General features: G+C 66.3%; 1 protein-coding gene across 1 annotated transcript in view; it reads right to left on the bottom strand.

The window, feature by feature from the left end:
* Positions 1–392: 392 nt before the first annotated feature.
* The window catches only part of SYNPO2 (synaptopodin 2), a 76,478-nt gene continuing 52,124 nt past the window's right edge, over positions 393–24,746 (bottom strand). Inside the window, exons 3-5 of the mRNA XM_028521716.2 lie at positions 23,057–23,844; positions 18,624–20,791; positions 393–969 (exon numbers count right to left, since the gene is read on the bottom strand). Of these exons, the coding sequence (XP_028377517.1) occupies positions 436–969; positions 18,624–20,791; positions 23,057–23,844 (3,490 nt within the window). The 3' untranslated portion in view covers positions 393–435. The remainder of the gene's footprint in view (positions 970–18,623; positions 20,792–23,056; positions 23,845–24,746) is intronic.

Raw genomic sequence — 24,746 nt, 5'->3', positions numbered from 1 at the left:
ACCCCCCGACACGACTTGCTAACGGCCATCGGCGTGTCACATTTCCCTAATTCCCTCCTGGCCCAAGACGCACGGGAGGAAGCACCGCGTCTCACTTTCACGGGGCGGGCTTGTTGCCCAGGCTGCCCCACGGCTGTGGCACACGGGGAATTAGGGCTGTGAATGAGATGCAGGGGCCGACCCACCAGCACAGAGAACGCATTCTTGCCTTCCAGAGGTGCTCTCTCTGTGCCTCCGCAGGCCGGGAAGTGACCCGCACTCGTGTGTGTGTGTGTGTGTGTGTGTGGACTAACAGACACTCGGGAAAGTGACTTCTGAGAGTGAGCAAGACCCGCGTGAACCTAAAACTACCGCAGACGCGAACAGCCCAGCGGAGGAACACGGCTGACACCCACCGCTCTGGGGGGTGGGGCTCGCGGCGGGTTCTGCCGCCTCTCACGTCTGGCGCCGCCACCCCCTGGGCCGCGGGTTGTGGTCGCCGCCGGCCACTGAGAGACCGTAATCGGACCTGGTCTCCAGGGACAGCGTCTCGGACTCGGTTCTGGAGAGCTGCCTGGAGCACCCATAGGACCACTGGGGGCCGGGGGGCACGTGGCTGCCGGGTGGGGGTGCGGCGTCGCAGCCCCGCCTTCCCAGCGAGCCCGGGCCGGCCCTCGGGGCTCCAGGGACGCAGGGCAGCTGGTCGGTCCAGTCCTCCGGGGGCCCCGGGAGCCCCTTCCTCCGCGCCGCCGAGACCACGTTCTCCGCGATGGACTCCCGGACGGTTCTGGGGTTGAAGGCATCGTCGGTGAGGCCAAGGGGAGCCTGGAACGCTGCTTCCCAAGGAGCCAGCAGCCCCTCGCTTGCTCCGGCGAGCCCCCCGCCGGGCTGGGGAGGGCGGCTGCAGGCAGGCCGGTGGGCCCAAGGGGGCGCTGCGGACACGGCGGGCGGGGCCGGTCGTCCGGGAAGAGACAGGGAGTGCCCACTCTCCTAGAGGCAAGGAAGACGTCAGGACACCTTATCCACACGGGTCCCCAGCCGCTCCCTGCCTGCAAAGGGCTCGGGGGGCCTGTAACATCCAGCCCCCCGGGGTGCTCGGTCACGTGGTACTCGCTCTCTGCCTCTGCACCCACGGCTCCGAGGCTGCCACATCCCCTCCGCCTCGACCGCCTGTCCTTCCTGGGTCCCCGGGAGTCTGTCTGCCCTGCCCCCCACCACTCCCGTCCGCACGCACAGCCCACCCTCTCCCGCGTCCCGTGTTCCCGCACAAAACTAACAGGACACATTCACAACCCAGAAACGCACCCTGGCCCGCTGGGCTCCTGACCTTTCTCGGGGGGTGTTTCACCCGCTGTCTTCCTGCCGCCCACCGAACCCAGCAAACACACACACACACACACACACACACACACACGGGCTGAACCAGGCATCGGCTGCATTCGTCCACCTAACAAGCATTTTCCTGACACCCTCTGCTCCCAGGCACCCGTCCCACCATGGGCCTGGGAGCACCCAGGTGGTTCTGCGAAGCCCTGTCCTCGGGGAGCACGGAAGGCCACACGGCTCTCAGCCCCACAGCGGCGGCCACTGGCCACACCCAGGTCCGCGTGGGGAAGGCGGCCTCGCCCACCCCGACGGGACCGGTGGGGGTTCTCTGAACTGTGAGCAGGGCTCCCAGTCGGCATGACAAAGGGAAGCTCAGCCCTTGTCCTCCGCAGCACGGTTAGGTCTCCCCGTGGCCCCTGCCTGTGGGGGAGTGCCCCAGCGGCCTGGGGCGAGCTCCACACCCCGGGTCACCTGCCAGCAGAGAGAGAGCCCTGAGGGGCCTGGGTGGGCAGGACTGCACGACCAGAGCGGCTTGTAGGGGAGACAGTGAAGGGACCCAAGACTCCCCAGAAACACGGAGAGGCTCCCGGTGCTACACACAGGGGGCCGATCCCCCCTGGCTGAAGACTGGAACGAGAACGGCTCCCCAGTGCATCCGAGAGTGGGAAGCACCGCGCCAGTGCGCGCACTCCAGCAACGGAACACCTGAGGCACCGGGCGGAGGAGGAATCTGGCGCTTCTGGTCCCCCCACCCCCACCCCGCCCACTCAGTTTCCAGTCACCGGAGGCACGGAACCTGGGGAGGCGGACAGCTCGAAGCCCTGCCGAGTGACACCCGGACCACGCGGGGCCCAGAGACGTGCTTCTCGACCGCGGAAGGGACGTGCGTCCGTGGGACGCGCCGCGGGGCGAGGGGAACTTCAGGCTGTGATATTGAAAGGGGAAGTCAGCAGCCCGAGGTTTTAAGAACGTGTTTCCTACGGAATACAATTTGCCCGCGGCGGCGCAGCTCTGGGGGAGGCGAAGGGTCAGCAGGAGCAGAATCCGAGCACCACCCAGGCCCAGAGCGCCCCCTGCTCCCTGCAGCCACGGTGCCCGCCCTCTCGCTCCGCCCCCGCCCCTGCCCCCGGCTCCGCCCCCGGCCCCGGCCCCACCCCCAGCCTTCACCTCGGGAGCACAGACCCCCAGGGGTCTCAGTGCGGCTGGACCTGCTCCGCGGAGCGAACAAACAGGCCTCTCAGGGGCGTGGCTGTTCGCACCCGGAATGTCCCAGGCCACCCCCGCTTGCAGGCGCCCAAGCCCGCGTGTTAACAGTGCATTTCCCCCCACGCGTGTCCTCGTCTCAGCCTTGGGTGCCCTTCCTTCCCTCGGTCTCGGTCCCCCAGCGCACGCTGTTCCCCGCCCAGCCGGCTGAATGCCGCCAGGTGATAGGCGGAGCCAGAGGTGATGGGCGGGACCTGGGCATCACTCGATGTCTCTCGGTTTTGCTGTCTGCGTGTCTGTTGCTGGGACCCTAGGAGGACGGGGCCGGGGCCTGGTGGCAGTTCCCGGTGTGGCTGAGTTTTCATCGAGGGAATCGACACGTGCTCACGTGAGCCCCCACTCAAGCCAGCGTGAGAAAGGGGCCTCACGCACAAGAGAGGGTGGGGGCGCCAGACGGCCTCTTTCTCTTCGTCTCCCCCTGCCCTCTAACCTCTGGTGGTGGAAGGCGTTTCTCCAGGGCCACCGGGGGGTGGGGGGAGCCTGGCGGGTACGGGGACAGACTCAGGACGCCCTCCTGTTTGGCACCAGTCCTGCGGTCGCCGCATGGCGCCAGCTCATTCCCAAGCAGGACCTCCCGTCCCTCGCAGTAACAGACTCCGCGGGGCCGGCCCGTGGCTCAGCCGCCAGGACCGGGGAAGCCCGGGGCCCTCCTTGGGCTCCCACGAGCCGTGTCCCCGTGCCCACGAAACTCGGGGCTATCCGCTCGGCCGGCGCACCAGGCAGCTGAGTCAGCTTCCTTGTCCCCCTGCCGGGGACTGACCGCTGACCCTGCAGGGGCGGCCCGACGCGGGAGAAGGCAGTGCAGCCCGAGACGTGGACGTGTCCAGTGTGGGGCAGAGACGCGAACGGCCCCGGGAGCTGATGCGTTCAATGGGACGCGGGTTTTGGAGTTCGAACTGTTGTGTCCCATGAACCTGCCTGAGAGCTGACGCAGTCTCTGGGCCGGGATCCTGCCCGCAGGCGCGCAGTAGGCAGGGCGTCTCCGAGGACACGGGTTACTCCGGCCCCGCCTCCCCTCCCGCTCCTCCGCCCTGGTCCGCATGCACGCGGCACCCCACGGCCTGCGTCCCGAGCCGACCCCAGTGGAAGCCGACGGAGCGGACGGCATCACATCTGCCTTTGTGACCGTGACCTCCTCGAAGGAGACCCTGGGGAGCGGCACGTGACGGGCGACGGCACAGGCGGGTCACACCTCCGGAGGCACCGGGACCGTCCCCACCTCGCTCTGCGTCTGAGCTGCCCGCGTGCAGACTCAGGGACGTCCCGCCTCCAGCCACCACCGCCACCGCCGCAGCCACCTGCGCGGGCGCCACCCTCCGAACCATCGTGGGCCGGGCCCGGATGACTGTCCCTGGATGACTCGGTGTCCCTGGTTCCCGCCCCTCCTCTGGTCTGTCCTCAGCCCGGCAGCTGAGATGACCCGGTGACGACCGAAGGCAGACCGCATCTCTCCGTCCTCGGTGGGAGGCCCTCCCGTGGCTCAGTTCAGAAAACGAAAACCCACACCCCTCCCGTGACCCACCAGGCCCTCGGGAATCAGCTGCACACGCCCCCACCCCCCGCCCCCCAGCACCTCTGGCTTTGCTTCCGGCCCCCGTCCCTCGGTGCAGCGCCCCCCGGCCCCTCCCTGTGCTGTGGGCACACTGGGCTCGCTGGCACCTGGGGCACCCGCACCCGCTGACCCTTCTGTGTCCGATGGACGACTCACCCCTGGCACCGACCCCCTTCCCTCCGGGCCTCACTCAGACCCCAGAGGGTCGCGGTGCGGCCAGTCTCTCTCCCCCCGAGTTCCCTGTGCCCCTCTCGGCTTCATTCCCCGCCCCCAGGCTCATGCCCCCCTGGCCTAAAGTTCCACTTCATCGTTTTCCCCCCTTCTCCCTCCCACTGGGATGCCGCTCCGTCCGAGGGTCAGGGTGTCATCGCCGGGCCCACTAGGACGTTCTTAGGCCCAGACCGGTGCTGGCCGGCAGCTGCGTGGCGCATCTGGAAGAACGAGCGACCATCTGTGTCCGACGGGCACAGCCAGGGGCCGGGTCTTGTCAGGAACCTCGGCAGGATCTGGCTGCGTCCTGGGGTCTCGGCTCTTGTCACCCGTCTGCCACACACGATGGGGCCTCACTCAGTGGGTGCGCCCCCATGTGTGCCCGCCGACGCTCGTGCCAGGCCACGTTCCGTGAGACGAGTGGGATTGATCAGGACGCACAAGGGCAGCAATTTCCTCAGTGGGTAGAAGAGCTTCGCTGAGGCCCATGGAAGTGCGAGGCACGTAACCGGCTTTGATTCCCCCGACGAGAAAAGCCCCAGAAAAAACTCTGCGCCGAGAGAGGGGACTCCTTTACCTAAATAATTCACACACAGGACAGACGTCCCTGGGGGTGATTAGATGACGCAGTCAAGCTGGAAGTGGGGGGACCAGGAGAGCTGCAGCCTCACCCCTGTCCCAGTCCCGGAATAACACACAGCCTCCGTCTCATGGTCCCGGGAGCTGCCGTCTTACCACGACTCTCAGATGCTCTCTGGCCAGCGGGGCTCGGGAGTTCTGTGGTGGCCGGCTTGTCTGAGTGGAAGAGGCCGTCCCGTCCCGCCCGCCAAGAATAGAGCAGAGGCAGGACCCCCGGGTGGCGTCCTGGTGCCAGGAGGAGGGGGAGCATCTCAAGGCAGCAGCCTCGCCCCTCGTCTCCGCCAACAGCTCTTCGTCTCCCGTCCTCCCAGGCCAGCTCTCGGAGGGAGCTGTCGGGGAGCAGCTTCGTTCTGCGTGTGAAGGGACCCCTGTGGGAAGAGGGGCCCGGGCGGCACGGGTGGCAGCCGGCAGGACGCCTTGTGCTGAAGGCGAACTTGGACGTCACCCCCGGCCCGGGGGTCCTGCCGCAGGCCCCTCGCTGAGTGACAATGAGAATCCACCTGCAGGCCTTGCTCTCCGTGGCCGTGAAACGACAGACCCGCTGGCCACCCGTTCTAGGAGACGGGGCGAGGACAGGCAGTGTTCCACGTCGGACGCCACGGAACCCGGCAGCACGGGTCACCCTTGTCGCCTGTGAGAAGGGTCTGTGGGGCCTCGGGAGGTGCCGGGCCCCGGCAGGACCTTCTGTTCAAGAGTCCGGCGCGCACAGGCAGGCCGCCGGCCGGATACAAATAGGAGGGGCCTTGCCTCTGAGGCGGCGGGGGCAGCCACACGGCAGACGCGGCGGTATCTCCGCCAGCACCGGAGGCCGCTGGCCAGCGGCAGGGCACTGACCTCCCCCGCCTGCCGGCTCCGCACCGGCCAGAGCACAGCCTCCTGCGTGTCCTTGAACCCTCTGCTACAACAGAACAAAAACTGCCACGTTCCCCGACGGACAGGAGGACGGAGGTGACGGGCACTCGGCACGCGGACCTCGGCGGTCTCTGTCGTCTCGGAAGCGGGGAGAGCGAGAAAACGCACGGCACGTCCACTGCACGCCGCCCCCACTCCCTGCTAACCCTTCCGAGGACCCTACAGTCCCCCCCCCCCATCTGGCAAACGAGGAAACCGAGGCACGGAAATCAGGTCCTCTGCCCCGGGGTCCCACAGCGAGAAGGCGTCTGTTCAGGGGAGTGGGAGGGTCGAAGCCAAGGTCACAGACTTTCATCGGGCGGTGTACTTAGGTGAAGAGTTCACGACGGCAGCTCCCCCGGACCCCCTTCGCCCCGGAGGAAGCGTGAAGCCTGCAGGCTGCAGCGGACCCCGGCTGCGATGAACGAGTTCTCACGGAGCCGCCGGGGCGGCCCTGACGGTCTTCCGTCGTTCCTGGGGAAAAGCCTCACTTCGGTGTTCTTTCGTAAAAGCCTACTTCGATCGGTCTGGACATTAAAACAAACGCTTTCGAACACATTTCAAGATACTTTCTGAGACGTTTCCTCTCCCTGAAAGAGTTGCCCAGACTCGGTTGCTCAGCTCCCCAACACGGGACCAAGTGATAAACCATGGAGGTCAGAAGGTTAAAGTCCACCCGTTTCTACAGAGAAAAAAGCAGTTTTCACAATGAACACAGGATGCTGATCCTGTGTGAAATCAGTGGATGCTTTCCCTTGTGGGAGAGTTTTGCAGAGAAAAATCTCAGTGGTTGGCACATATGAGCACTTCAAAAAGGAGAGTCATCATTATTAGCATAAAGTTAATATTCATGCTATGGGCCTTATCAGAGCTGGAATTATAATAAATCATTAAGCCACTTAAAATGCCTTCAACTGCATGACTGCAGCGCCAGCCGCCCACAACATCCCAAATCTCTCCCCCAGAGCAAACCCGGGCAGCCTTCTCCCCCTCCCTCCCTCCCTCCCTCCCCCCTCCCATTCACAAAAAGAAAAGTCCCCCGTGGGTGCACACGTCTCCCTAGAAGAAAGTGGGGGTGGGAGAGAGGATTTTTTATAGAGCGTGTGCCTACTATGTGTGGATGAGAGGGGTGATGCGGTAATAAATCATGAATCCCTGGCTGGGAGGGTCAGGGTGGGTAGTCCCGCCCGTGGCCTAGACCTCCTTTCCTGAAAGGTTTCAAGCCGACCCTGTCCACTGTTCCTGTGTGTGGCGGGCACACTCCTGCGGAATGCCAGGAGTGGGCCCCCGCTCGGGGTAGGAACCCTCAAGAAGGCGCCTGATCTTCCTGACCGTCCTGCCATCCATTCCTGCCTTGCTTTCTCCCCCTCACGGAATCCTCCTGCTCTCCTCCTCAAGGTCAAGTGCAGAAGAGGAAACGCACACCTGTTACTCTCGCAAACGCTCCCGGCACGTGCTGCCAGCCGGGCTCAGACGCGCCCGCATACAAACCCTCTACAGGTCCTGGCGTTCCCCACGGGAGTGGGCCTCACCTCCCCACCCGGAGCCCACCCACAGCCCCTCGGGGACGGTCCAGCTTCCTCCAGGGAGATTCGGTCAGCCAAGACTTGAGGAGCAAGAAGGGTGCTTACAGGATGTCGGTGTGCCGCCCGACAGCCGAGACCGGGTCCCTCGCACACTGCCGCTCTCGGATTTCCCACCAGTGTTTCGGAGCGAGCCCCTGGCACAACTCCTGAAGATGTCACAAAGCTGCCGAACCAAAGCGGGTGAGCCACAGTGACAGACACGCCCACCACGGTCCCCGCGCAGAAACCCCACTTCCGTGCGGCGACCCCGTCTCCTCTCTGTCCCTCTACTCCCTCCTCCACCGCGAAGTCCTGAGGACGTCCTCAGATTCTGGTCAGCATCAAGCTGTCACTAAGAACACAGCCTCGGATCTGCTGACCACAGAAACAGAGTTTCCTGTCAAACTGAAGATGACCTGTGACCTGGGCGGTGCTTCGGCCCCAGGCCAGGAAAGCAGACGACCCTGAGGACCACACCCTCGGGCAGAGCATCCGCACAGGCTGCCATCAGGACCCCTCCCCTAGTCCCAACCAATCAGGAGAGCCCGAGACCCCCACTCCTTCAGCTGCCGCCAGGTCCGTGAATTGCTACAGAGGCGACCCACCCCCTGGCAGCCACCATGGAGCCGGGTCTTCCAGAGCCTCAGCTCACCTGGGACTCTGGGCGTGGCGCCATTCTCTCCACTGATAAACCCTCCCTTCCTCCTGTTTGCGTCTGGCTGGGCTTTGGTGAGCACTGGCATGAAGGGACCCCTTTGGTTTAGCGGTGCAAACACACAGCACGTGATGCCACTGTTGCCCGAGGGAGAGAGGAGACGCCACACCAGGGACAGGGCTGATTCAGTCTTCGTGGCTGTTCCCTGTCCCTGACATTTCTAAGCAAACTAAATAGGTCCTTCGATTCGTATCTCGGGCCCTGGGGAAAGTCTTCAACCTACCGTTCTTGGGAAATGTGTAGGATTTATTGCCAAGTGTTTCCTTTGCCAAAAACTCGGCCCCAGAGTGATATTTAAAATTAGGGATAGAAAATATCACTTGTCATCCGGGAACTCACCGCAAACTTGTTTTCTTGAGCACAGCGCGGGGAAAATTGTGCTTAGTTGCCTCATCACACTTCTGGTCCAACTGGTAAGTTTTTATACTAATGCCCTCTCTCTTGTTGGGGGGGATGTACAGAAAACTCACGTACGTCACTTCATTTTAGAGGCCCAGGAGCACCCTGAAGTAAGTGGGCTTGAGTGACCCTTGCTGGGGAACAGGCAGAGGAAGGACCGCTGGTGGGGAGGGGGGGGAGCGAGAGCAGAACATCCACCGAGGCTACGACGGTCGTGGGGGTGAGCTCTCCCAGGGACACGGGGAGGGGACGCGTCTTCACCACAGGACACAGGGGTTCGCGTGGAGACCCTCGGCCCTGATCGTAGCCTGCGTGAATGTGCATCCCCCGAGCTGCACGCCTCAGACCGACGCAACACGGTCTGCCCCCGTGGTAGTGGGGGAGACACAGGTATCGGACCAGGTGGGCCCGGGTGCCCTGCTGCGTCTGCCTGCCACCGTCCCAGCTGGGTGACGCAGGCAGGTTTCCGTAACCTCTGGGAGCTGCCGCCTCCTTCCCCGTTGGTGCTGCCGTGAGAATGTAACCCAGCACACGCAGGAAAGCCCGTGACACGCTCGTTGTGCCCAGGGTCCACGGCTCGTCCTTCCCTCTCTTTCCCACAAGACGTTTTCATAAGTTGAAGCGGAATTCACAGACTTGTCATCCCACTCACTAGCCCTGTCATCTTTCCCCAGCGGAGACCTCCGCTGTCTCATCCGCACGCAGCCCGCTCCCGGTCCCCTGGCCCTCCTGTCACCTCCCACGGGGAAGGGTACGACCCTGAGTGTGCAGGTGCGGGGCCACCCCTCTGTCTGGGAAATAATCGTGAGTGGGTGGGCGGTCTGAAAACAGCCCTCTGGCCGGGTCCCCCCTGCCCCGCAGCCCCTACCCCCCTCCAGTCCCCCGGCCCCCTACTGCCCTCCCAGGGGAGCAGAAGCTCGGGGCTCCTGCCCTGTGCTCCGCAGCTCCTTTCCAGCTCTGCAACTTTTACGAACCGGCTTGTTTCCTTTTTTAAAGGCTAATGAGCATTCAAAGGGTTTCAACATTCTCCTTCGGCCTACATCCCCGAATGAGAATGTTTTGATTGGTGCCAGAGGTTGATACGGTCGGTTATGAGGAAGGACTTTTTCGATGGGAGATAACAGGCCCGCTGCGCTCTGGCTCGGGGAGCGACCCGCCCCGGAGCTCAGGGACTGGGCGCAGCGCCCCTCCCCCGCACGGCGGACCCTGGGGCTGTGTCCCAGACAGGGTCCCTAACCCTCCCCGGGGCGGGAAGCGGGGGCGCAGTCACTTCGGAAGGCCTCCGCTCTCCATTCTTCCGTTCGAGAAACAAGTGAGAACAAATGAGAAAGCACGTCCCACTGGAATCCTGAGTCACCAGGCCGCGGGCTGCGGAAGTCCCCGAGTCCGGCGGCGCGGGCTGCCCCCTGCTGGGCGCTGCGAGCCGCGTCCCCGCGCGCCCTCCGCGCGCCCTCCGCGCGCCCTCCGCGCCCTCCGCGCCGAGACCCTGAACGCGGCGCCTGTCCCCCAGCCCGGTCCCAATGCAGTCCGGTCCGGTCCCGGCCCCGGCGGGCGGGGGGCCGACGCTGTGAGCTGGGAAGCTGCCTTCGGCGCTCTGCGTGCCGGGAACGCACTTTTCCAACCGTGGCTCACCGCCCATCAGCAGCAGAATCACCGGGGTCAGTGTGGCGGAAACGAATCCTGGGCTCCGCCCGGACTTACTAGATGCAGGTTCCCGGCGGCGGGGCCGCAGGACACCCCCACCCCACCCGGGAACAGGCGGCGGGCGCGCGCGCAGGCCCGGGTCTGTGCGGAGGGGAGCCGGCGGCCCAGGGAGCCCCGGGGCCGGAGTGCAAAGGCCAAGCTGCGGCGAAGGTTCTGCGGGTCGCCCCGCACTTGGCTCTTGCGGCGGGGACGCCACCCGAAGCGGGCTTCGACCCCGTGCGGGCTAGTGCACCCCGGAGTGGAAGTCGAACTGCACGTAGCCCCCGCTGGGGTCTGTGCAAACCGCCCGGCTCTGCCCTAACTGGGCCCGACCGGAACCGCTCTGCGTGACCCAGGACCAGCCCTCACTGTGGAAGGACCCGTGTTGGAAGGACCCCTGTGACACTTTGAATTAGCGCTTTATATTACTAATCCACCTATTTCCTGATTGGTAGCTTTAGAGGGAGGTTTTGTGACATTAAAAAAAAAAAAAAAAAAAATCCGGGCCCTGGCTGGCATAGCTCAGCAGGATTGAGCCCGGGCTGCGAACCAAAGTGCTGCAGGTTCGATTCCCAGTCAGGGTACATTCCTGGGTTGCAGGCCTATGACCCCCAGCAACCTGCACATTGATGTTTCTCTCTCTTTCTCCCTCCCTCCCCTCTCTAAAATAAATAAATAAAATCTTTAAAAAAACTTAAAAAGATCCATCTGAGGTATGCTGGGAGGAAAGAGAACTAAGGGGTATGCCATGCAAGGAAGGGACCTTGTTTCTTCACTTCTAAAGAAAAAAAATGTAATTACATGTCAGACAAGGAACCCTGAACTAAATCAACTTAATTGTATTGGAAATAAAAGTGATCTTGGAGTCAGATAAGTTTGCCAGAATCTCAGCTTGTTTTGACTTTCCCTCCTCCGGGCCAGCCCCCGCTTCTGATCCTGACTCAGAGGGATTCTGGAAGTTCCAGAGAACCCACAAAAATTCCCTGGGGTGGACAGGCGGCTGGAATGTCGGGTCCCTCCCTCCGTGGGCCTCTCGGCTGCGGGGGCTGGGGTTGCTCCGGGCAGACCCCGGTGTCTTGTCTCTGCCTCCGAAACCGATCCTGCTCCCGGGGCGGGGGACCCGTGGCTCTGGGGAGGCCGGCGCTGACCGTCTGTCCCGGTGCGGCGGTGGGAAGAGGGACGGGAACAGCTGCCCTCTGTGGCCTGGGACACCCCGCGGCCCGCCCCACTTCCTGCGGGCGGGCCGCGCCCCGTGAAGCTCCCGGCCCGCTCTGAGAAAATACCTGATTTCACAACAGGCGCTTCCCTGGAAGAGCGCCCTTCCCATCGCCAAGGGCGGCTCGCTGGTTCCAGTTTGGAGTTCACACAGCTGACCTTAATTTCTTTTTTAAAAAAATACCGCACCAGGGTTTTGAAACCCGGGGCTCATGTTCGCACACCACTCGTGTCCCCGCAGGCCTGGGACAACAGGTGAGGGCTGAGCAGAGAGGAATGCCTGGGTGAGAGCCTGGGTGAGGACCAGGCTGGAGGGCAGGGGCAGGGGTCTCGGGGCGCAGGCCCCTCACGCCAGCACAAGGCCACCACAGACGCCCCTTGTTCTCTGAGCTGCTGGGCCCCCCACCACGGGGCTCTGGCACAGGGGACGCAGAGCCTGTCTGTGTGTCCACAATTTTCCGGGGAGTCTTTGGGACAGTGGTGGCAGTGGCTGCTGAGTGCCCTCACGGCAGCACCCACCGCCTGTGCTTTCTGTGCCCCGGGCGCCCCTGGAACAGGACGCCCGGGAGCTCACTGTGTCCCCAGGACTGCTGAGCACGCCTGCCCCGTCCCCGCTCCCCAGCCCAGGGGGTCTGGCGCACAGCGGGGCGGGCGTGCCCTCAGCTCAGGCAGTCTGGCCCGTCCACACTGCCCCGGCACAAACAGGCCCCTCAGCACCCCTGTGCCACCTGCCTGCAAGGTGTCACCTCGTCACATGGGAATTTCCTTTAAGAAAGGGTTAACGTTCGCTTCCCCGGAATGCAATCACTGGCTTCCTGTCCTAATTTAAGAATCCAGGGGGACATTGTTGGCGTCATCATTACTGAACGTGAGGACTCCTCCTCACCTGGTGTGACCTCACGCAGCCAAGTGAGGCGGTGCAGGTGGGCTGGCGCTGGCCCAAGGCACCCCCGGGGCCAGGTGCGTCCCCGTGTCCGGTACACGGCGACCAGCCAGGCGCCCCCCGCCCCTGACCCAACTCCAAGCAGAGAGGCTGCCGGAGACGGGGGCTGCAGCACCCCGGCCGCTCCCACCTGGTTGGGAAGGGGGTCTCGCTCGGGGCCACCCAGCGCCAGGACGTCCTGGCACCGTGACCCACTTGGAGGTCGGAGTCTCAGCCACCGTTTCCGACGCAGGTGCAGCACGCGGCCTCGGGCGGAGGCAGGCCCTCTCCCCGTCATGACCTTCGCTCCCCTGGGCTGAGGGGTCACGCGGCCTGTGCCTGGAGAGCATCCCCCAGGAGCCCAACTCCAGACAAACCCCTGAACTTGTCCTCACCTCCATTTCCTCCTCACCTGTCCAGTGGGCGGCAGCGGTCCCTACGCGCTGCTCGGGTCACTCTGTGGTGGCCGAGAAAGCCGCCGCCATTGAGGACGTGCAGTGACCCACGAGGCGCAGAAACCCCTCCCCCCCCACCCCCACTGGCGGGTCTGACAGTGAGCGAGCGAGGGCAGCGGTGCGCTCAGGCCCTGCGACTTGGCCGCTCCCGTCTTCCCTCCGTGAAGGGACAGGCCGAACCTTCAGAGCCAAGGCGCAGGCCCGTCACGCTGGCCCCTCGGGAGACGTGATCCCGACGGCACCAGGGCACAGGCGGGGACGAGAGACTGGGCAGGGCGGCAGCTGTGAAGCTGTCCCCCCGGAGACCTCGTCCCCCCAGGACCCTGGGCCGGAAGGGCGCTGGCTCAGCCGGGGACACCTGGGAGCCCGCCAGGGACCACCGCCACCGGGGGGGGGGGGGTTTGGGGCCCCGTGGCTCCCGCTGTTCATTCTACTTAGAATTTCCCGGTGGTCACCCGCTCGCTCGGCAGCAACAGAGCCTCGGCCGGTTCCCCGAGTTACACCCCCTCAGGGAGGCGTGGAGTGGGGGTGGGGGCGCCTTCCTTCCACTTGGGACTGCACTCGGCTTTGCTTTTGCAGGTGGCGTTTCTCCGCACGCCCGGCCCACCGAGCACCACCTGTTTGCTCTGCCATAGAACTGGGGCGGGGGGGGGGGGCCGGAAATGCACCCCAAGTCACTGTCTGGCCCCTCTTTCTGATGAAGCAGATGTGCCAGCCTTTGTGGGAGGTCGTGGGACAGTGGGGGTCCCTCCCGATGCCACTCAGCCCGGCCAAAGCCATCGGGAGAGCATGCAGGAGCGGACTCGTGAAGATCCGGGGGTGCACGGGGAGGTCTTGGGGAGCCAGGCCCAGTGGGGCCGGGGAGACCCAGGGTGGGTGCTGTACAGAGACAGGGGTGCCCCATGTGTAGGACCCCCCCCCCGCCCCTGCTGATGCGCCCAGTGACATCGGAGGAGGAGCCTTGTCTACAGACTGGGGACAGTCGGCTTCCCGTCCAGGGTGAGGCTGAGGAGAGGGCCCTCAGGCAATGGGTCTGGACGCCAGCCCAGGCTGACTGTGGGGGCCCCTGCTGGACTCTGCGCGACCCTGGGCCAGCTGTCACCTCTCTGTGCCACCTGTGGCCTACACACGGGGGCGTGGCCCCTGCCCCGCCAGGACGCCCAGTGGACAGAGACCAACTGTCGATGCTGGCAGCCGGAGCTGGCGGGTCGGGGTGGGAGGTGGCCGCAGGGGCCACGGGCAACGTCCAGTTACGAGGTCAGTGAGCCCGGGGACGTGACGGGCAGTGTGGCAGCCGCGGTTAGCAGGGCCGTGTGCTGGGCGTGAGCTGGGCGTGTGCAGGTCGCTGGGGGCAGGCGTGCGTCCTTGTCACAAGCTGCACCCGTGACCTGTGCGGGGATGCCCGCCCGCTGGGCTCGCCCCGGGGCCCCCTCCACAGCGGACCCAGCGCGGAGGAGCCGCTGTGGTGCGCACCTGCGGCAACGTCGCCGAGCGTCAACCGCGTGTTGGGTGAAGGAGAGAGAATCCCTGCGGGGCGCGAGGCACGATCCCCGGCCCCACCTGTGTCCGGCCAGCATCAGCCGGCGTCACGGCCTGTGCACGGCCGTTACCGCTGCACCTGGCAGGTGGCACAGACTCGGCGCCCCGCTCCCGCCCCACGACCTCAGCGCTGGACTCGGGGTCTCCGGGGGCCTCGGGGACACACGGTTCCACCCAACAAAGATGCCACAGACGCCCAGACTTCCACCAGGCCCCCTGAAGGAAGAAAGCAAACACGACACTTGCTCTTTGCTCTTTACTTGCTCAGCGTTTTCCTAGGCTGTGCACGTCTTTTCTGCTCGGAAGCAATTGCAAGCCATCATTTTTTTTTCTTTTTTTCCCCGGGAGCAAACCCTGGGTGGTTACCCCACGGGCGCAGGCAGGGGGCGCTGTGCGAGCGGGTGTCTCTGCGGCCCACCTGCAGGTCCTCACTCTGGGGGTGGGAAGGCAGGCAGGCAGGCAGGCAGGCGGGCTGGGGGCCGGTCCCCCTGACTACTTGCTAGGGCCCCGAACGCCGAGTTACAGCACACAGCACTCACGTGGGCATGTCAGGAATGAGGGAAACACTCAGACCCGAGGGGTGCAAACCTGAGAAAGCCCTTCCACAGACAGGCTTGTTTACACTGGGGCCCCAGGAAGGCCGACCCCCCTCCCCCCCTTTGTACCGGAGATGGTTAGTGAGCCTCTGCATCAGGAGCCCGAGAAACGTCGGACAGGACGCGGGGTCGGCGTTTTAAGCTCGTTTCTCTGCACGCGGCGCCTCTGAGTGTGAGTTCTGTCACCCCCACGTGCCCAGGGGCACGTGGGAGTGCAAGCACACGCACCGCGGAAGCACTCATTCTCTCAAAATTTCACAAGGGGGGACAGGCCCGGCCTCTCGGCCCTTCTGCCTGGCGGTCAGGGCCTGTGGGGGCTGACCGGCCGGCCCGCTGGCCCCCGGCCACGCTGGTGGGGAGCCAGACAACGCAGCTCTGTGCCGGCTTTCCCAGCGTGCCCGGCGCCGGCTTCCACAGTGTCACTGCGGCCTCAGTCAGCCCGTGTCCCCCAGGGTCCCGGGACCAGGGGACGGGGAGCAGCCCGGGTCAGGGTTTCTGGGAACACAGTGTGGGCCTGAGAGTTCACACAGTTTTCTCACGAACTTTCAACAACATCTCAAACAAACTCCACGACTCCGATGCCGAGGGGGGGTGGGTGCACAGCACGGGGGGGCCCCCTGGAAGCCCCTGAGCGTCCGTCCAGCTCTGCCGGAAACACGGCGGCTTCTCCGTGACAAGCACTGGCCCCTCCCGGCTGGCTCAGGGCTGCACGGCAGCCCCTGGGTGTCCCCAGGGGAGCCGGCAGGTTCCGAGGGCGGAGCCTTCGGTCAGGAAGAGGACCCTCGGGTGGCAGCCAGGTGTCCCGTGTGCTCACGGGTTGTCCCTGCTCACCCGAGGGGCCCGGTCCGTCCTCCCCCAAGGCCAGGACAGCGCGGTGCGGCTCGCCGTGGCCGACAGGAGGGGGTCCGAGCCGGCGAAGGGCCCGCAGTCCGCCTGCACACCTGGCGCTGGGCACCTGCGCATGGCTGGTGTCGACGAGGAAGCCCTGACCCCCCAGGTGCACCGCCCAGACCTCCCGCTCACAGCCCGTGGGAGGAGGCGAGGCGCTGAACGCTCAGCCAGAACCGCCCCCTCGAGCCCCGTGACCAGCCGGCACAGCCCACCCCACCCCACCCCGGCCGCCGCAGCAAAGCACCCGGGCTGCAAAGGGTGCCCCGGGGGAGGAGGGTCCCCAGCCCCCCGTCCCCACCCTGCCCCGCTGACGTCCCCGCCCCCTTGAAAGGTGGCGCCAGCAGCGCACTCTGCAGGTGGGCTCCCAGGGGCCCTGCTCGGGGAGAAAAGGCAAAGGAACGTCTCTCTCCAGGGCGCGGGCTCGGCCCCCTCCCCACCACCGCCCGCCCCTCAGGACCAGGTTACACCCCATCCAAACCTGGGGCTGTGTGGTTGGGGATGAGACCCACGCCCCCCAGACCCCGCTGAGCCGGGGCCGCGCTGCCCGGCGTGTCTCAGACACCTCCGGGGAGCCCATGGCGCCCCCGCCACGGTTGCCGTGTCCTTAGTCACGAACCCCAAACGTGGCTCTGCTGGGACCACCACCTGCCCAACAGGAAGTGGGCCGCAAATACGTGTCCTGCCTGCCACCCACAGGCCACCAGACAGCTGGGGACACTCCTGGGGCGTCACCACCCCGGGCTACTTCGGACCGATGATCTCAGGCTGCTGCCTCGTGCTCCGTGGTGTGATCCTTCCTCCGATTCGTGCCATTCTTCAGATGCTCTGTGGGGAACGCAAGGGGCGGGGAGCGCCGCCCTGCATGCCTGACCTCCGGAGGCCTTTCCCGGCCGCTCCCTCGGAAGAGAGTGCGGAATGCAGAGCACTCAACAGCCCCCTCGGCGGGGCCCGGGCGACAGAGGCCTGAGGGCCACAGGGCGGGCAGACACTCCCCCTGCACCCTGCGCTCACCTGCTCACTGACTTCCCAAAAAGACCCACGAGAGAGAGACGGCTGCGCCCTGGGCGGGCGGCCTCCAGGCACATGGCTGCCACAGGCGGCAGGAAACTTCCCGGGAAAAGGCCCCGGGGGAACCAGCCCCGCGGCGGTGTAGCCGCCGACTTCTGCTCTCTGTGTGTGACTTCTGCTCTCTGCGCCCCAGAGACCTGCATGCTCACAAACAGGACGTGCGGGCGCTCGGGGAGCAAGTGAGAGAGGCAGGGGTCAGGACAGCTCGCAGACAGAAGGTGTTTAAATGAAACGCACAGGGAGAGAAGAAAGTACCATTTAATAGGAGAGTGGAAAACGCAGCCGACTGACAGGGCAGAAACAGAGGAGGGGGAGGGGGAGGAGGAGGAGGAAGGGGGGAGGGCAGGCACCCCTGAGGACCGGGAGGGGCGTCTCCCCGGAGCGGCCCGCAGCGCCTCGCGGTTCTCCGCACGACCTCACAGTGGGTGTAGTCCACGGCCGGCCGGCTTGGGCCCCGGACTTAAAACAGACACGGGCAAGGCCTCTGGGTCCCTGTCAGTGACACGGCCAGCTTCGCAGCCGGCGGGGTGGCAGGCGCTGCACGGGGCTCCAAACCCACAGGGTAACCTTGCCTGGGTCCTCCCGGCCCGGCGGAGGCGAGCGGTGAGGCGGTGAAGCAGAGCACGCAGTGAGAGCCGCAAGGAGTACCGGGCGAAGCCGTTGTCCAGGAGCAGATATATAGGAGAGAGTCGGCGGTGAGGCCCGTGGGCGGGAGGCCAGCCCCGGTGCGCATGCTCGCCCGCCACACAGCGTTCCTCCAGCTTCACCCTCAGCCCGGGGTCCGGAACCCTGCCCTCGCCTGACCATTGGGTCTCGCCGGTGCCCCTGTACCTACAGCTCACCCACCACACCTTCACACCTTCCTCCCCTGCCCCGCACTCTGCCGCCCCCCTCAGTCCAGGGAGCAGAGCGGCACCTCCCGGGAAACCCAGATGGGCTCCCTCAGCCCCAAAGTCACGGTAGGGGGGTGGGGAGGCGATGGGGACCCCGTCTCAGGACACTCAGCCTCCCCACCCCACCCCGCTGGCTGTGACGACGTCTCCTGAACTGAGCTCCCCTACGTGGGGCATCTGGCCGGGAACGGGATATGCACCCCGGCCGCTCGCTAAGAATCAACGCCCCCTCTCTCACCCCACCCCTCTCTCTCCCCCACTAAACCCGGACATGCACGAGTCCCCGGGCACCTGCCGTCCCCCAGGAGCCCGAGGCTGACCGGCCACAGCCGACCCCGTCCTCGACAGACTTCCCACCCCGAACACTAGCAATGACGCACTCCTCAAAGCAGAAACCGTCCCCGCGTGTGGCACGCTCGCGGCTTGGAACCTGTCACCGGAGCACAGCTGCCCTGGGGCGGGAGGGCTGTGCCCGGAGGTTTGGCGGCGCGGGTCCCAGCCTGTCTCAGGGCCGCCGCGTGGACCCCCAGGTGCCCGCCCACTCGGTGCCCCGGCGCACGTCTGTCTGGGTGCCCCCGACTGTTGAAGTGCACGAGGGGGAGACGCGTGGCCGAAGCCCAGCTGCGTTAGGCTTCGGAGCACGGATGCCACGCCCTTCGGACCCACGCGGGGGGCGGGGGGGGGACATCTGAAGCGAAGGAAGCGGGGGGCTTGCTGGGCGGCTGCGGGGGCTCGAGTGACATCGCAAACTACTGGCTTCGAGCAAAGCGGACCCCGGCTCCCGCCGCGCGGTCACCCCTCCGCGATGGACGGCTTCCACACCTGCACCGCCACGCCGCTCTTCTTGGCCGAGAACTTGGGCCTCGGCGCCAGACACGCCGCCGCCGTGGAGGCCGGCTCTTGCTTTGGGGAGCTGGGGGCGCCCCCCGGCACTGGGGACGCGCTGACCGGGGAGGCGGCCTCCGGGAAGAAGGCGGGCTGGGGGCCGCGGGCTGGCAGGGAGCACACGGACGCGGCCTTCCTGTGGGCGGGCGAGCTGGCACTCGCCGCCGGGGACGGGGGCGCCTGCCTCGCGGGGGGCACCGAGTTGACCTTGGCGGGTGACCTCTGGGGGAGGCCAGCCTTGGCATCGGGAGGCTGGAAAGTGAACAGGGAGGCGCTGAGCTGGTACGGTTGGTGCTTCATGACATCCAGCGCGTTGAGGGGCTTCTTGCCCTTCTTCCTGCCGGGCCTGGGGGCCTGCGGGGCCGGCGGCTGGGACCTGGCGGCGGCGGCCGGCGGGTAGGAGGGCGAGTGGATGGGGTTGTAGCCCACCGGCGGCGGGGCTCGGATGTTGGAGGAGTACTTCCAGCCGGCCGGGAGGGACGGGGTCGGGGACTGGGCGCGGGCGGCGTGGGCCTGCACGGTGTCCGAGTCCACCACGTACTTCTCCATCCTGGACTGCCTCTTGGCGAAGAGCTGGGCCCCTCTGCCCTGCATCCCGGGGAGCTCGCCGGGCGGCCCCACGGCGGCCGCGGGCTCGGGGGCCGCTGGCTTGGCTGTGCTGGCGGTGTAGTTCACGCTGGCCACTGCGGCCGGGGGTCCCCTGAAGGGGCCGGCCGGGCTGAGGGCACTGGCGGGCCGGGCAGGAGGGTAGGACGGCGGGGCTATTTTGACCGATGATGCAACGGCGCCCTGCGGCTGGGTGGCCGCGGGGAAGGCCGGAGGGTGGGCGGGAGCCAAGCCTGGCGACCAGACGGGAGATACCGGAGTCGCTGGCGTCCCCGGCTGGGAGGAGGGGGAGGAGGGCTTGGCTGCGGGCTTCGGGGCCACCGGCGGGGGTGTCTTCTGCTTGGCCGAGGGGCCCTGCATGAAGTTGCAGGCCTCCGCGCCCAGGCTGAGGTAGTCCTCTTCCGGGCCCGAGTCGCCGCCCGCCCCCCCGGGGCCGCGCCTGCCCTCGGAGTTCTGCAGCAGCGACAGCAGCTCGGGGTTGGGGCTGACCTTGGGCTCCTTGAAGGTGAACATGGGCTTGGCGGCGCCCCTGCGCTTGGCCTCCTGCAGGATGCCGGTCCTCTTGGCCGGCACGGCGATCCTCTCGTCGCGGGAGGCGATGATGCACTCGGGGGCCCAGGGCGCGGGCTGCGGCCAGGGCGGGGGCTGCACGGGGCCCGCCGTGGGGCTGCCCGCCGGGTGGGCCAGGGCCCCCGGGGGCGGCGTGACCGCCGAGTAGGGCGGGGGTGCCGGGAAGTCGGCCGTGGGGCTCGTCCAGCCGCGGGGCGGGGGGAAGGCGGCGGCGGGCCCCGGGAAGGGCCTGGCCGTCCTGTTCGTGGGGGCCGTCCTCAGGGCCTCCTCGGCGTAGGGCGCCGCCCCGAGGCCGTTGTGCTGGGGCGCGGCGTGGCCGGGGCCGGGGCTCACCTCGATGTAGCTCCGGCTCACGCAGCTCTGCCGGGTCACCGCGGCCTCCTCCGCGCGGCGGTAGGACGTCCCGGCGCTCGGGCCGTCCGCCTGCGCCCCCGCCGCGCCCGCCGCGTCCTCCCTCTGGGCCGCGATCTGGTCCATCCGCTCCCTCCTCTTGGCGAACATGAGGGCCCCCTTGCCCGAGGTGTCCGGCAGCATCTCCATCCTGGCCTCGCGGGTGGGTCTCTCCTCCGCGCCCCCGGGTGCGGGGTCCCAGCCGAACGTCAGCACGTGGGCGCTGCTGTCGCCGTCCGAGGGCAGCTCCTCCTCCTCGTCCCCGTCCGACTCGCTGGCGCCCAGCAGAGCCTCCTCGAAGGGGCTGTCGCTGTGCCCGTCCTCCTCCGGGTCCCCCGCCGCCGCCTGCCGCTGCTGGAGCTCCCCGGTCCCGTAGCTGACGAGCGTGAACTTCCTGGCCCGCTGCCGCAGCTTCTTAAACATCAGCACGCCCCTGGCGTGGGGGCTGGGCGGGGCCGTGAGCAGCAGCGCGATGCTCCGGCATCGGGACTTGGCCTCCTTCGCCTGCTTCTCCGAGAGGCTCTCGCTCCTCCGGAGCCCTGGGGGGGGGGGGGGGGGGTCAGACACACCCTGAGCTGCGGGCAAGGCCGGCTCCGGGGACCCCACTGCCACTGGGGGAGGCCCCGGGGCTTCCCGCCGGGACCCCCGCTGTGCCCCACCCCAAGCTGGCCGGGAGCTGGTGTGAAAAGCCAGGTTCGTGAGTGCTGGGGAGCACACCTGTCTCCTGGTCTGCCTGGGGCGGGACCCTGCCTCCACAGGGGGTGCCTGGCAGGCTCGGCTACTGGGGCGCAGGCAGGACTGCGCCCATGGGAGACCATGTAAGGACCGCGTTCTCCGGAAACAAGTCAGGGCATGCCTTCATGCTTCCCCGCTTACGAACCGCGCGTCAATACAACGCTATTTCCAAGGACGTTTAAAACGCTGGGGGGGGGGGAGGGGGCAAAAACGTTAAAGTCGTTTATGCTTTAACATAATGACTTTAAGTATTCAAGTTTTCTTCTGTCCCCCCCGCCCCGGCTTTGTCTCCCCTCCAAAGCCTTCCCATTTACAGAGAGGGAATTAGTAGAGGCTGGAGAAACTAAAGGGACAGTGACCGCAGGCCTGAGTCACGATTAATAATAATCCAGGACGTCAGGCCCCGCGAATGCGCGAGCCGGGCGGCAGCGTGGCCGGGCGGCTCCAGAATGCGCTGCTATTTCAGAAGCCTGACGCCACGGCGGCGGCAGCGGGGGTGACTGTAAATCTCGGCGACAGACACATCACACGGTTAGCGGCCCTTTGAGCTGCGGGTGAGAGCTGACACCACGATGGAAACACTTCAAGCGCGAGTTTGGCAGTTTTGACATGAACATTTACATTTAAAACGTTGCCGCCGTTGTCATGAGAAGACACGGACAGCGAGGTAGTGTGCGGTGTGAGCTGACCCTGGTCGTGCTCACCGGGAGGGAGCATGGTTCACAAACGGGTGCTGAACTCGAAGCAGTTTGGGGGAAATTTCAGAAGCAGCTCTGACGTGTTTTACGGTCCAAAATCTGCTCTTCGTGCTCTACAAAATCCGACTCAATGAGTCATTTCTTAAGAGTGGAACCGCAGTCACTAGCTTCACAACAAAGTCACTGACACTCACCGGCCGTGACGTCTCACTAGAGAAAGGGACAAAGTGTGTGGCCACCCCGCACACGCCCTCCTCCTGACGTGCGACACACTCACTGCCGAAGTGACCGTCACCAACGTGCCAGGCACGTGCACCTGCCCTCGCACACCTGTGAGGTCCGCACACGCCAGGCTGTGGGCAGACACTCGGCGTGGATGGGGTGGCAGCCAGCACGGGCCAGTATGGCCGAGAGCGGCCGGGCTAAAACCACGTGCGGCAGGAGTGGCCGCAGGTAGGAAGCCTCGGTTTCCTGCCCCGAGTAACCACGTTCATTACCGCTAAGTGTCACTCAGACGCCCGAGCGCCTTGGCCCACCACCAGCCTCTGCCTCCTCCAAAGACGTCCCAAAATGTGTGGGGGAAAAGGAAGAAAATAACAAACACTGTGAAACCTCGCTGCCACTCTTGTCCCCATTCTTCTTCCCCTGTCCCTCCCCGGTGAGACAGACCACCAGGAAGAGCCCCGGACGCAGGCGTGTCCTCTGCGTGGGGACATTTAAATGCCTCCGTGGGGCCCTGGAGGCGGCTCAGGTGTCCAGAGGCAGATGAAACCCTCGGCAGTGCGGCAAGGGCTTGCAACACGGGCAGGATCATGTAGCTGCCGGTGCGCCACATGCCCTTGTCCGTCAACTCGGTTCTGCAGGCATCATCACGCCGCACGGCGGCCAGGCTCAGGACGAGGGTCTGCTCTGGGGGCCGGTGGGAGCCCCCACTGCACAGGCAGACTCCTCCGGGCGGCGCCTGGCGCTGGAACCCAGAGCCCACATTCCTTCCCTCACAGGCTCCCTGCGCTGCTTCAACACAAAGTGACAGCCCTCCGAGACTAATCAGAGAGGCAACAGTAGCCGTGCCGCTGGCTGTATCGCTGCCCGAGCCCTGGGGGTGGAAGGCTCGGAACTCTACCACGAACTCGCCGCTTCCAGCTCAGAAAGTGTTTGTTATTTTGTGCGCTAAGTGTCTTTTAAAGAGCCGATGAAAGACACGAGAGAGAGTCTGCTGCACAGAGAGAGCCGTGCGGGAGCAGCGGGAGCAGCGGGAGCAGCGGGAGCAGCGGGAGCAGCGGGAGCAGCGGGAGCAGCAGCAGCAGCGGCAGCAGCAGCGGGACGCCCGGACCCCAGCCCCTCGCGCCCCCGCGCCCCCGCAGGACTCACGTGCGTGGCGCGCTCTGTGCTTGTGAGGTCTGCTGTGGTCCCGGCCGCTGCGCGGCTCGTCCCCCGGCTCCGTGCCTTCTGACGAGGCGGCGAAGGCTGCCAGAGGAGGAGGTGCCTCCGGCCGCCCTCCTCCCCCCGGGGAGTCCACACCCCCCGCTGCGGCCGGCAGCCCGCACCCTTCCCTCCGCTGCCTGTCAGCGCAGTCGAAGATCACTTCCACCCGGGGCGGCCCCGCGCCCCCCGCCTCCCCCGCCCGGGCCACGCGCAGCTCCCGGCCGCCGCGGAGCTGGACGACCTTGCTGGACCTCAGAGGGGGGGCCGCCTGCTGGCGGGAGGGGGCTGGGTTTCCGAGGGCCACCCCGCTGCAGTCTGAGTCGGGGTGTGGGTCAGGACCCGGAGATGTCTCAGCGCCCAGGAGAGCCGCCACAGGGGGGCCCGCGCCCGAGGGCACCACCCGTGACAGGCACAGCTGCAGCTCCACCACGGTGCCTGGCCGGGCCGGCCCCTCCGTGGAGAGCCCCCTCAGGGCGGTGGGCGTGCGCGGGCTCTCAGGGCGGCTCAGGCCGGTCTCCTCCTTGCTGCTCCCAGGGAGAGCGGGGCCTCGGCCCGGGTCCTCCTCGAGGGGGGCTCCACTCTCCACGTGGACCACGCAGGGATCCCCGTCCCGGCTCGGCAGGGCCGGCTGGATCTGCAGGGTGCTGCTTCCCACGTGCCCACCCTGGGGGGGCTGCTGCTGGGTCCCGGGTTCCGTTTCAGGGGCCAGAGTCTCGTTGATCCCGCCGGAAGCTCTGCACACAGAAAAACCATTCCAGACGGTCACCACGGGGACTGCACCTGCCCCAGGCCTCCCTGACACCCCCCCCCAAGCAGCAGTGGGTGCAAGGGTGGTCCCCGGGCCACCCCCCGAGTGTGGCCGCAGCTCATCCGGAATCACACGGGGCACCAGGTCTCTGTGGTTGTCTGAAGATCTTCCGGGTAATTGTTCCCTTGAAGCCAAGCGAGAACGCTCACAAGAGGTGATGAAACCTACATGCACCCTAGATCCCGCTTTTACGTGTTTAAAAGGGCAGGTGATGGCCACACGGGTGCTCTTTGCAACCACCCGGCTGTTTCCCAAAAACCGTGTCTGTTAAAACATGAGGAAGCGTTTCCCCGTCTCGCCGGCCGGGTTCGGGTCTGGACGCTGTGAAGTCACCCGGGCGCGCCCCGCAGCCCCAGAGCAGCGCTGGGACACAGGCAGTTCCAGGGACCCCGCTGCAGGCTGGGCTTCCCGGAGAGGGAGGAGGCGCGGGCTGCCCTGGGAGCCCCCGTGGGTGCACTTCCTACCGCGCAGCGCCCAGCCCGGCGGCCCGGTGTCAGGGAGCCCCTCCCGAGTGCCGTGCGGCACCGAGTCGTGCGGTGTTTGTGCCTCGACCTGTGTCCCTGTCCGCCCGGGGACCCGCCCCTCGGAGCACCGTCCTGGGAGGAGGACCGCTGAGGTCCAACCGCCCTCTGCCCCGCAGCCCAGGAGCCCGGACTCCCCGCCCCAGCACCTTGATTTGACCTCAGCGTCCCTGTTGGGGTTGGCAAAGCCGGGTCTGCGGGGAGCGGGGTCGATTCCAGGGCCGAACACCTCTGTGCTAAGACTCCAAATCAGACTCCCCCGCCCCCCGCCCTGCTTTCGGAAGGGGCTCGTCCTCACCCCACAGCT

The sequence above is a fragment of the Phyllostomus discolor genome, chromosome 8 (assembly GCF_004126475.2).
Source record: "Phyllostomus discolor isolate MPI-MPIP mPhyDis1 chromosome 8, mPhyDis1.pri.v3, whole genome shotgun sequence".
NCBI classification, from domain to species: domain Eukaryota; kingdom Metazoa; phylum Chordata; class Mammalia; order Chiroptera; family Phyllostomidae; genus Phyllostomus; species Phyllostomus discolor.
This window is presented reverse-complemented; position numbering and strand designations above follow the sequence as displayed.